The following is a 13,062-nucleotide window of genomic DNA, read 5'->3' as shown; positions in this document are numbered from 1 at the left end:
CATTGTCTTTAATTAGGTATTAGCACGATATTTAATATTGAAGTTCATTAGTTATATATGAAAGTTTATTGTTTTGAAACTCGTTGCTATTACAATAAAGATAGACAACAAACTGAATTAAATTTGGAAAGCCAAATAGCTCGTCAGAGAAAAGAAATCTATAGGAAGATAAGTGTCATGTTATGTAAACTAACGTACGAGTGTGAATTTGAATGTCTCCCTGTGCATGGCGCTGTCTCACAGGAACTCGTTACATTACTCGTCAGTAAATAAAAATATATCCCAACATGTAAGTAAAGAGGTATAAATTTTTATCTACGGACCAAATACGAGTTTCTGTGCGCTATCTGTATTAATTACTACAATTAACACAACTCAACCCTGAAAGCGATGTACTTTGTAATGTCGAAATGAGAATATAGATTTTTCACGATGTTTTAAACGATCACATATTGCCATAATTACGGAAGCCTTTTAGGGCCATTTGTTTGGGTTGTTTTTTTAATTTATTGAAATTTCAAGACACTAACATGAAATTTCAAGATGTTATATGTTGAAATTTCACGATTATAAGTTGAAATTTCAAGATAATCATCTCGAAATTTCAAGACGACAACTTGAAATATCAACTTATCATCTTGAAATTTATACTAAGTATCTTGAAATTTAAACCTATTATCGTGAAATTTCACGATACTAACTTGAAATTTCAAGACACATACTAACTTGAAATTTCAAGATAATCATCTTGAAATTTCAACTTTGTATCTTGAAACCGGATGGATCGGGTGGTCAGCCTCAATGACTTAGTTGATTGTCATTGTACCCCGACGGTACAATCGTTGCTCACAATATCAGTCACTGGATTGTCTGGTCGAGATTCATTTCAGACCGCACCCGTGAAGATCTGGGGTAGAATAGGTCTTCAGCAACCCATGCTTGCCGTAAAAGGCGACTATGCTTGTTGTAAGAGGCGACTAACGGGATCCGGTGGTCAGACTCGCTGACTTGGTTGGTGCATGTCATCGTATCTCAATTGCATGAATCAATGCTCATGATGTCAATCACTGGATTGTCTGGTCCATACTCGATTATTTACAGACCGCCGCCATATCACTGGAATATTGCCGAGTGCGGCGTTAAGCAACGAGAAAACACATTTATGTAATTTCATTGAAGATTGCTGTCCATTTTGACATTTTGAATGCGGCGTTAAACAAAAAACAAACAACGATCGATGCTCATGATGTCAATCACTGGATTGTCAGGTCCAGACTCCATTATTCACATATCGCCGCCATATAGCTGATATATTGCCGAGTGCGGCGTCAAACAACTACCAAACAAAACAAAACGTAAAAAAGTGCAAGCATCGGTCATGAACAGTAGACGAAAATACCACACTGTAATTTTCCATGTTGTGTTTTCAAGCACGACACGAATCTGACAAGCATATACTGATCTATTTGATCAAATTACCTCACATTGTCTGGAGTGCACGGTGTATTTGAATTCATAATTTACGAATGTCGGGTGCGTGATGTCGAGTTGCCATTCTTGTCATTAACGTGAACAACAAACTTTGAAAATTCCAAATCGTGTTGCCGTAATTGCATCAAGCTACTCGAAATAAACATTTCTTTTGTTTGGTGTTTTCTCTCTGTTTAACGCCGCGTGTATAGACGGCAGCCCTTAATGATAATCAGATCCGGACCAGACAAGCCAGTGATTGATCCACGCCACACGTTGACACGATATCAATCATGTCACCGATCTTACATTTTCCATTTAGTCGTCTCTTACAAGGAATGGTTTGTCACGGTAGTTGTGGCTTATGGTTAAAACACTGGAAAAAGATCTAGCTGTACAATCTTGTATATTTATTGTATAGATGAGCAAACAATTTTGTATAGATAAGATATCCAAAGCCTAAACAATATTGTATAGATTAGATATCCAAAAATCGTTTTTTCTTTACGTGTATTTGTAAAGGGAGATACTTGTGGAGTCGAGCAATGATATTAGCAAGTGACAAATAAGACTGCTATAGTGGAGTGTGACACTACTGGAATTTGCTGAGTTTCAATTTGTACTCCACTCTGGGTTTTTTTCTTGAGAATAAACTTGACTTGAATTAGCGGATTACGTACTCTTGCAATGTTGACAAGTGACTGAGGCGTCTGGTATATTTCCTGGCGCTTTGCATGGTTTGTGAGTAGATATTAATCATATTATGGTCTATTGTGCTTAGGGTGTAGCAGACTGGCGTGCCACCTCCATTATAATCACTTGAAAGTGTAGAAAATGGTTTGTGCTGAGCTTGGCGTGGTTTGTACGTCTGAAGTGTGACGATTGTATTGGTATTTTTACTTCTGTAACTACAAAATTTCGTTTTATATTTCCTTATCTACATGCCAAACAGTTTCACAAGGCACAAAACTTGCTTCAAGTTTTAAAAAAAATTTCGATCTATTATGCTAAGAAGAATACAGTATAAATCAAAGTAACACTATGCAATCAAAACACCGATGCTATGCGAAGCGATCATATAATAGTTTAAACTGATAGTTATGATCTATAAAGCCTTTTGTCGACATAGAAAGTATACTGTGTCTGTGTGGGGTATTCATGTTAAACTGCGGCATGGTATCTCAGTGAGCTAGCACTATAAATCGGCATCAGTCCGGACTAGTACCAGCACACACACACACACACACACACACACCACACCACACCACACCACACCACACCACACCACACCACACACACACACACACACACACTATTTCAAATACAATTACGAAAAACGATCGGAGAATTCCATGCTTGTTTGTCTGCGTGGGGATGGCTAGATTTATAATGTTTACTAAATTGGATTTTAATGTATCGCCCCACCAGAATTCACAAATTACATGTCAGCATTTTAGGAATGTATACACGAGATCTTGAAAATGTACATGAGTGAGTTTTTGATTTTCCGCCTCTTGCAATATTCCAGCAATATCACAGCGGGAGGACACCAGAAATGGGCTTCACACATTGTACCCATGTCGGGAATCGAACCCGGGTCTTCGGCGTGACGAGCGAACGCTTTAACCACTAGGCTACCCGGCCGCCCCTTGTTACAGTAAACTACGGTTATAACGATCTCAAAGGGACCACTAATTTTAGTTTGTTATAACCACAGTTCGCCATATGCATATATACAGGATACATACAGCAAATGGCCGGGACCAAAAAAATTCGTTATATCAGTCAGTTCGTTATAAGCGTGTTCGTTATAAACGTAGTTTACTGTAATTAGATAATGTATTGCCACTACAATAGCCCCATTCTACGTTTGTAAAGTACTAAGGCAGCGTCTAAACGATAATAATATAACACTGTGAGTAGTTAAGTACTTCGGTCTAGAACCACTCAGGATTCTGGAACCACTCAGGATTCTGGAACCAAGATGGCGGCACATCCGTTTCCGGTCACGTGACCTGCGCAGTGCATGATGGGACTCTGCGCGTGCGCATCCAAGATGGCGTCGCTTCCGTTTCCGGTGGCGTGCGCCTCCAAGAGGGCGTCGCTTCCGTGTCCGGTGGCGTGCGCCTCCAAGAGGGCGTCGCTTCCGTGTCCGGAGGCGCGCGCCTCCAAGAGGGCGTCGCTTCCGTGTCCGGAGGCGCGCGCCTCCAAGAGGGTGGCGCTTCCGTGTCCGGTGGCGCGCGCCTCCAGGGGTGGCGGTGGTGGAGGGAGGGAGGGAGGGTGGTGGTGGTGAAGGGAGGGAGGAAAGGAGGAGGAGACGGGTTCATGGTGTGGGTGGGTGGGTGGGAGGGTCGTCAAAGCAAAGGAGGAAAGTTGTCTTTCGGGAGAGATGGGTGGCCCTGAAAAGGGCCGTTGGAAAACAAACTGGAAACTGGAAACGACAGGAAACGTCAGGAACACTGGAACACTGGAACACTGGAAAAACTGCAAACGATGGGACACTGGTAAAAAACAGTGGGGTAGCATGGCCCCATGCGTTAGTCACTTTGTTCAGATGATCTCTCTTCTTCATCCTCTACTTCCATCTCATCCTCGGACTGAAGGTGTCGTCGGCGCTTTGAAGCGTGCTTTCTTGAGAGGCTTCTGACCCGTTTTCTTTTCTCTACAAGAGGTGTGATGTCCGCCCGGAGTTGTGCGAGGCATTCTTTTAGGTCGAGGACATCGACGTGCACGTCTTCGATGAGATGAACCACTTGTGTCACGGGTGTCACGGGTGCCACGGGTGTCACGGGTGTCGACGTGGACGGTGTTGCTGACGTTTTCTTTCGACTGGGTTCTGGGCAATCTGCAGCGAAATGACCCAGGGCTTGACAGTTGTAACAGTGGTCCAGGCGATGGGAAGTCTTCTTTCGACTGGGTTCTGGGCAATCTGCAGCGAAATGACCCATGGCTTCACAGTTGTAACAGGGACCCAGGTTCCGATTCTCCTGCTTCTCTTGACTGTTCATCTTCGGACAGACATAGTGACGGTGACCTTGAGTGCCACACTCGAGGCATGTCACTTCAGGGCAGTACAGGTAACTGTGACTGTCGGTCTGGCACTTCATACAACTGTATCGAGCTGGCATGATGGATTTCATAGAATGCAGTGTGTGTGTGTGTGTGAGTGGCTTCGCTCTTGTTTTGTTTTTTATAGGAGAGTCACTGACACCCACCCTCCTGATTGGGTCCCCAGGCCGCGCCCCCGATTGGTTCGTTTCGGGGCCTGGTCTGCACCTCGGTTTTCCAAAACGGACCGACCCCTGTGTTTCTTTTCCATAGGAAATGGATTTTACCATGGGAGAGAAAGCACAACCCCGGTTCGACCATTCAGAGTCCCGCATGACCCGAGCACGGTCTCTGATTGGTCGACAACCCAGGCTTCGGATTGGTCCGATTTCGATCCGGTTTTTTTTTTTTTATCGGGGTGTGCATTTCGATCCTGTTTTGTTTTTCTTCATCCTACAGACCACAGAACACGACTATGAGTTTTTAAAAAAAATTTAATCCCCTCGCTCACATGAACCAACACCACAAAACAAAAAGTCACAGGATGAGGGGGCCGTCCCTGTGACTTTTGTGAACACTGGGGGTATGAACGTCTGTACACTTTGAAAAAAGAAACGTTGTCACTTGGGGTGAACAAGACACTCGACTCTTCTCTTCCGTGCTTCTTGGGACACCAAACGTCTGTATTTTTCGTTCACTTCTCCATCAGGACAAAACACACACAAGTATTCGCAGGGCACTTTGGCGTGCTTCAGATGTTCTTTCCAGGGTTGGTCTGTGGCTTCCCATTGGCGGAGTGCCACACCGCAGCAATAACAGGTCACACAGTCACCTTGTCCTGGATAGAAATAGCCAGCCATGGCCATGTCATACGGGGTCTGGGTCATCTGTTGAGGCCACGTTTTAAAAGATCTCAGACGTTCTTGAAATGAATCATAGTGAGGATGAGAAGGATGACACAGGGTGTAAGAAGGAAAAGGTCCCTCCAGAATGTCACTGAGTCGCCACGTGTCGTCCCTAAAGAGGGAACGTTTTCTCGCTTCTTGTTCTCTCGCCTTTTCAGACACCCACTCGGAATCGGTGACGACATCTCGGGAGGATGACATGGCATTCATAGAACGTCTTTGCTCCATGATGACGGTGACTTCACTGAAAGAAGGTCTGAGGGTTCGCCTGCTTTTATGAAACTCTCCACCCTACTCCCTTCCACGGAAGGTCATGACCTTAGCTTCCACCTCCTCCACCTCATCACGTGACGTCATCCTGTGTTTGGGTTGACGGACACATGGCATGATTCGTGACACGATCCATGACATGACATGGTACACGGGGAGGGGGTGTGGGGATCGATGCGTACTGGAATGACCGACACCAGGCAGCTGATCTTTCAAGCATGGCCTTTCTCTTTTATCTATTTTTTATTTTAATTTTACACTTGGGTGTGCACTGACATGACAGATGCACAGACAGACGGACAGACAACGTCAACGACATCTCAACTCAACCTCTACCCTCGGTTCGGCACTCTATTGGAGTTGAGATCAATCAAGACACAAAGAGTCAGTTCAATCAATCACTGTTTAATCATGAAAAAAACCAATCACAACCAGATACAATGGAAATACGAAAAGTCAATGGAGGAGGGAGTGCTTTGCATGTCCCTACAACAACCACAACAACAACAACAACAATAACGCGACAACGTTTTCCTCTTCCATCTTCAAGCCCATAAGAGGTGGTCCTCCCTCAACCCTGTGAGAGGTCCATCCGTTCAACACGTACAGTCTATGGTCTCCCTGAAACAGACATGACACATCACTTGATCACGGTTGCAGCTTACGTGTTGACAAGTTCTTCGAGTGAAGAGGAGGATCACCATAAGATGTGATCCTCAGCAGATGTGATAGGCATGTCATCATGTGTCATTATGCGGTCATAGGTCAACATACTACAAGTACAGTCTATGAGCTCCAGACCACAGGTATGACACATCACTTGCCCGCTGTTGCAACTGATGTATCTTAACATGTTGTTGTGTCAGCAAATATGACATCCGCGTTGTAGGGGAGTGAGTTGAGCTTCTCCATAAGGATCCAGGTCAACGTCGTTGTCATCAACATCATCATCATCTTCATTATCGTCGCAAACCAGGGGCGTACCTGAGGAGTAGACATGAACATCTTCCGGGGATGTTGGTGACCAAGAAGCCTCAAGCAGGGGGAGCGTGTCCAGATCCATGGAAGGGAGAGTGGCCAGCTTGAGCGCTTCATGATCCTCACGGTCACCCGTCGCCATCGTCACAGCAGGGGCATTCGGTGAATAGGTGGGCTCCCGAGGGGTTTGTTCCCACCACTGTTCTAGCACGCCCTGGGCTGAACTGACATCAGGGGTCCTGTCAATCATAGGACAGAGTCCATTTATCATAGGAATAGGTCATGAATATGAATCACATCAAGAATGACTGAGACAAAGAAGAGCAAGGGTACTTACAGCTGTTCTTGAGGAGAGATCTTCAGAGATAATTTCTTCCGTGATCGTCTTTTTGCAGGCGTTGCAGGTTTCAAAAAGGATGTCCCCATCGTTTCGATGTCTGTGGTCGCTGCAGCCGTTGTTGCTGTTGCTGCTGTGGTGGTGGTGGTGGTGGGTGTTGCTGCTGCTGTGGGGATCACAACGACTGTGGGCTTGCTTGTCTTTTTCTTCTGGATCTTCTTTATCGTCTTCTTCGATGTGCCTTTCTCGGGTTCAGTCAGCTTCCTCATCTTTGAACGTATCTGTTCGCACATCAGGTTGTCGCCCTTCGCACGTAACTTGGCGTACGCGTCGTCGGTCTTCATCTTTAAACACAGCAAGTCGTACACTTCACCCCACAGTTCAGCAGTCATGTCACCGTTCCCATCTCCACTGCTTCCTTGGCCACTCATGTCGCTTCGTGTCTTGTCATTCAATCGTTTCGACATGATGTTGTCCGGATGTTCTGTTCGTTGTTGTTTCTTTCCAAGTCTTCACGGAGGTGTGTCAACACTTGATGGTACTCTCTCCAAACACGTGTTTCTTCCAGATAAAACGCCAACAACCAACACAACGTGAGGAACATCAATCAGAGGGGGTCGATGTGGTTGCTTGGTCCGTTCAGTGAAAAGTGATGACCGGAGAGCATCGGGCATATTAAAAGCCACGGAGGTCCTGCTTTCTGATTGGTCCGTTCCGGTGTCTGGTCTGAGTCTCCATTTTTCCAAACTGGACCGACCCTTGTGTTTCTTTTCCATAGGGTTAGGCTTGTAGCGTGAGAGAGAAAGCACAACCTCGGTTCGACCAATCAGAGCCCACCATGGCTCGAGCACGGTCTCTGATTGGTCGACAACCCAGGCTTCGGATTGGTCCGATTTCGATCCGTTTTTTTTTTCTGTAAGGGGTTCATGTCGATTCAGTTTCGATCCCCTTGTCATGCAAAAAATTATAGAAAGTCGTCTCTGTACCCAAAGGGGAGCGTGTCTACAGGTAGGCCTGTGGTTTCGTCGTAGACGACACGTCGCTTGTCGTACACGGTACGTTAGTCTTTTCGGGTGGGACGGGTCACGAGTGCGTTTTCGTGCCGAGGTCCTTTTCGAATGATCTGATGAGGGTAATCCAAACTGATTTTCTCTTCCTCCTCTTTCCCAGACCGTTGTCCCAGTATCAGTCCTTTCATGGTGTCAAAGTTGAGATGGCGTTGGTTTCGGTAATTCAAAGTGAACCCTCGCACTTTGCAGGTCGTGCGCGTTCCATCGGGTCTGGGGTTCATTAACTCATAGCCATAGTTTTTGGGACCTCCTGACACAAACGTCTTGATGGTGTTTCCGTCCAGTTCATCCGTAAACTCACCCAACGAATGACCCAGCTCTGGATTCGCGTCGTGGGGTCGATGAATGTAAATGACGCTGTCCGTGTCAAAGTACAAGACCCTGCGGCCCACCAGGGCAAGGGTCTCGTACAGCTTGAGACGTGCTTGGGCGGTGACCCAAGCAGCGATGGCGACATTGAAATGAGAATGAGGGGTTTGGAATTCTTTCTGCTGGGTATAGGTCACTTCCACCATGTGTTCGTTGACAACGGTCACATCCTCGATGGTATTGCGGTCATCCCTCCACAAGGCAAAGTACTGTGCAGGATCGTTCATATAGACGTTCTGACTGTAGTCTACCCGTTGCCCAAACTTGCCCCAGAGCGAATTCAGTTGCATCTTGGCAATCGTGCGGCGTCCTGGATTTTTTTCGATGCGGTCCTTGTCCAACCGAATGCCTTCTTTGTCGTAGATCTCCTGGATGTAAGCGTCGTGATCCGTACATCCTTCGGGGTATCCGCTGGCTTCGAGCTTCTCCTTGAAATGTCGATCGATGTAAGTGTCAAAGAGTCCCACTTGCTGGGTGTCGGGGTCATGCTGTGCAAAGGTGTCAAAATGCCAAACGTCGTAGATCTGAAGCACCCGGTAGTCATACTTCTTCACGGCTTCCTGGAGTTCTACGGTGGCGTACGTCCCCACCCATGACCTCTCTTCGTCCGTGTGCTCGCAGGGGGAGTCTGACCGGGTATCGGCACACGTACGGCACAAAGGACAGAGCAGTTTGCCACCCGATCTGTAAGGCAGTAGCGGATGGTAGAGTCGTTTCGGGGGTAGGACACGGCATTGGATCAGGCCTTTCAGTTCAAACAACGTGTCCACAGGGGGTTGATGGAGAAGGGTCGGGTGTCCCGTGGGAAACGCTCCGGTCTTACAAATGTAGGGATAAAGGGAACAAATATCGATGTACTTGATGGTTTCACCTTCTTGGGCTTCGTAGCATAATCGCGTGGCATTGGTACGTCCTCCATAGAAGGCGTCGCGAGGGTTGAGCGGCCCGGGGACGTGACGACAGTGGGGTCCCTGCAAGAAAGCACGTAGAGCGGAGTCCTCCCGTTGCATTTTCGTAAATTCGTGCTCCCACAGGGCGACGACCCATTTCACCTCAGGGTGTTGACTCAAGAGACTCAAGCGGTAGTGGGTGTCGGTGTAACGGGCTCCCAACGACGTGCCCAGGACGGGATGCGGTTCTCCACGTCGGGTCTTGTGACAGGTCTTGCACCCATGCCAGAAACAGCCCAGGAATTCGTAGACGGTGCCTGTCGCTGGATCGTACCCATCCACGCTGTACCGATGTTGGCCCTCTCCACAGGTGAACTCTTTTTCACCGCCATTCCTGGCGTGCTGGAGGTGCAGATGGGGGTCCCTTTCCATCAGAGAGTGGAGCCAGTGCATACAGGCCTGGGAATAGTTTCTCTTGGGTTGGTAGCCTTGAGGTGGAAGAATGGCGATGGTATTGGGTTTCAGGTCGTGTTTTCGGAAGGATTTCATGGTGAACGCAGCAGCTGTCATCACTTCCACAAAGGGATCCATGCCCACCGAGTGGATGGCGTTCTGTCGGAAGTCGGCGCATCCCCGTCTCAAAATGTCCACATCGCTCTGGCAGTAAGCTAAAAGTTCTTCTTGTAAGTCGAACAAGGCTCCTTCTTGCACTTTTTGGGTATGCCACTGGAGGAAGGCTGAGCGTTCCGCGGGAGACATGCCATCGGGATCGTACGTGACGGCTGGTGGATAGGGACCTCTGTAGGTCTGATTGACTCTCGTATTGAAAAAGTGTGGAAAGTACCCTTTCTTCATTTCTTTCAGCCCAAAGCTCTTGGGAAAGGCTTTCAGGGGGTAAGGGATGAAATTTAAGCTGTCTTCGAAACACAGCCGTCCCAGGGTCATCTGCAAAATTTGTTGGCCATGTCGAATCTTGGTGGGGAGTGTCACCAGGAGGGGGGACAGGCCCTTCAGGATTAAGTGTAAATCATAGGATCATGCATTGTGGGCCATCACATAAATGCGATCCTCCTTCGGGACTGTATGGCAGGAGGTGTTCTTGTTCTTTGGCTTCTTTGTTTTCTCCACTTCCATGACCTCTTCCACCTCCTCCACCTCTTCCGTCTCCTCCGCCTCCTGCTGGGGTGATGCATGCCGTTGACGTTTGGTAGCGTCCTTTCTTGAGGGGGTGCCATCCCGTTTTCTTTTTTTCCCCAGGGGGGCTGTTGTCCCCTTGCGTGTGCTGACCTCCTCTTCCTCCGGGTTGGGCTTCTTCTTGGGTATTTCACACAACGTGGTCAACCACACACACACATCATGTCGCGTGGTGGGCCCTCGAAACACGATCTCACGGCTGGGACCATACCCTTCTTCTCTCCATGGGCAGTGTTCGCACAAGTTCTTGCTCACTTCACTGATGCATCGTCCACATCCTAGTTGCACCACGCACAAATTTGGAATGTGTTCCCCCGTGTCTTGCATGCATTCAAAATCGTAGAAGACGTATTGGACGTCGTCTCGTACGTGATGTTGTTCCTCTTCCCCCTCCTTCTCCGTTTCCTCTCCCCCCTCCCCCTCCCCCTCCTCCTCCTCCACCTCGTTTTCTTCACGGAGAGGCGTCATGTAACAGCGATGGTCTGGGGTCATGGGTTCTCGGCACACCAAGCAGGGATGTTCTTCGTCGAAGCACTTGTGGTGAACCATGGGGGTCTCCAAGACGCGGACCAGCTGAAAACAGTTCGGGCACCTGTGATTCGATTGACAGGCGCTGGGTTTTCCCTCTGACGGTGACTGGAGATGTCGGGTGTAACACGTTGGATTGGGGAACCAACCTTGACATGTCAAGCAAGGGATCCCAAGCTCTTCCTGGGGTCCGCAATAGCTAGAGTAGAAGCAGCGGTGACAGCGGTATTCCTTGGTGCAGGGATGGGTTTCGGGATGGTCGTAACGTTTGTCGCAGCGTTCGCAGTAATGGACAGACCCGTAAAAAGCGGACATGGAAGTGATGACATCGTAGTGCTGATCATGATGGTATAGATGCAGCACCGTGGCGTGAGGTGGAGCCTCATCACACTTGTACAACAGTCTCTGACCCACCTCTTGACTGTAGACTTTCAGTTGATAATGCAGGAGGGCCAAGGCCCGTCCCACGCGTGCGAGGTCGTCCAGCCCCCGACAGGGACCTTCAGGCAGGCCAAGGCGTCGAAACAAGGCCCGTGCCCGTAGGCCTTGAACGTCGACGCGATTCGTTCTCGTCAGTCTCACTAACTGGGCTTTCCATGCTGGGGTCAGAGGATGGGGTTTGTGGGCATAATGCTGTGCCACCACCAGGGCCCGTGCCAAACAGGATTGATCTTCGTTCTTGATCCGTACGATGCACTTTTTGCGTGTTAAAAAAGCTTCGAGTCCAATCACGTTTTTCAGCCGGGGAGCACCACTGCCCGATCCTAACCTGTCGGGATCTGCGACGTGTACTAAAGTCACATCCATGGTGGCATCGATGTTCAGGTCTTTGTTGGACTGTTGGACTTTTTCCACGGCCTGCAAAATATCTGGCCCATGGAGATCTTCAAAACGTCGAAAGGGAATCCGTATGGGGGTGTTCAAAGCGGGATGATCGATACCTAGACCAATACGATCTCCCTTCTGACCTGACATCTGTTCATAAAAGTCATCGATCACCCTGTCAAATAAAGCTGGCAGTTCCAGGGGGACGCGTTCCGGTGGTACGGTGTCCAAGTAGTCTGGGTTGAAAGTCAAACGATAGGTATGATTAGCAGTTCTTAACCGTCTGGAGCGGGTGGTATCTTTCCTCTCCAAACGATAGGGCGTACTTTGGTTGCTCGTCATGATAGCGATGTGTGTCTGATGAACGCCTGTACTCTAAGAGGGTCTGAACGTCTGATGGATGGACAACCCTTCCCCAAAACAGGATCGAAATCGGACCAATCCGAAGCCTGGAAATCGTCGACCAATCAGAAGACAGCCTCGACCAATCAGAACACAGCACCCGACCCGAGTTGTGCTTTCTCTCCCATGGTAAAATCCATTTCCTATGGAAAAGAAACACAGGGGTCGTGTCGTTTTGGAAAACCGAGGTGCAGGCCAGGCCCCGAAACGAACCAATCGGTGCGTTGCGTTTTGGACCAACCAGGAAGCAGCCCATTTCGATCCGGTTCTTCCCCCATAAAACAAGAGTGGATTCGAATGGGTCAGTGTCACTTGTAAAATTGATGTGATAAAATCAAGAATGGCTGAAACAAAGAAGAGTGGTACGACGACGACGACGCGTGGCGAAGATGTGGGAATGGATGGTACAGATACTCGTGGATGTTGGAGTAAGAGTCATGCCGAGGAGGCGGTGTCACTGCTCAGTCAAACGCCATCGCACTATTATCTGCGCTTTGAAAGAAGGCTCGCTTCGTTTGAGACGTGGCCCACGCAAATGTATCAGACTGCTGAAGAGATGGCTCATGCGGGCTTTGTCTACACTCAGGGTGCCGATGGTGTGTGCTGTTTCCAATGTGGTGTGCGGCTGAGACAATGGGCACCCCACGACAATCCTTGGGCGGCACATCACAAGTGGTCCCCAGACTGCGATTACCTCAAGCTAACCGGGCTGGTGAAACACCAGAAGCAACTACAACTACACTATCTCTGCGAAGAGAAACAGAGGTACACGAATG

At 48.3% G+C, this 13,062-nt stretch overlaps 1 protein-coding gene across 2 annotated transcripts; it reads right to left on the bottom strand.

Moving 5' to 3' along the window:
* Positions 1-6,203: 6,203 nt before the first annotated feature.
* LOC139458262 (uncharacterized) lies at positions 6,204-7,581 on the bottom strand. Of its 2 annotated transcripts, XM_071239637.1 has the most exons (3): positions 7,009-7,581; positions 6,678-6,910; positions 6,204-6,314 (listed from the first exon to the last, which is right to left on the bottom strand). In XM_071239637.1, exons 1-3 carry the CDS (start codon positions 7,473-7,475, stop codon positions 6,304-6,306), a joined length of 711 nt encoding a protein of 236 aa, XP_071095738.1. In that variant the 5' UTR covers positions 7,476-7,581; the 3' UTR covers positions 6,204-6,303. The 2 variants fall into 2 exon arrangements, with proteins under 2 accessions (XP_071095738.1, XP_071095737.1); XM_071239636.1 differs by lacking the exon at positions 6,204-6,314 and having other exon boundaries at positions 6,556-6,910.
* Between the last annotated feature and the right edge of the window lie 5,481 nt (positions 7,582-13,062).

This window comes from Haliotis cracherodii, unplaced genomic scaffold, assembly GCF_022045235.1.
Source record: "Haliotis cracherodii isolate W230 unplaced genomic scaffold, xgHalCrac1.p SCAF_12, whole genome shotgun sequence".
NCBI lineage: Eukaryota > Metazoa > Mollusca > Gastropoda > Lepetellida > Haliotidae > Haliotis > Haliotis cracherodii.
This window is presented reverse-complemented; position numbering and strand designations above follow the sequence as displayed.

Bases quoted from the DNA above. Each gene is read 5' to 3' on its own strand.
- LOC139458262 (XM_071239636.1), bottom strand. From the start codon at position 7,475: ATGTCGAAACGATTGAATGACAAGACACGAAGCGACATGAGTGGCCAA. The intron at 6,911-7,008 runs GTAAGTACCCTT...TATGATTGACAG, and splicing joins ATCTCTCCTCAAGAACAGCT to GACCCCTGATGTCAGTTCAG.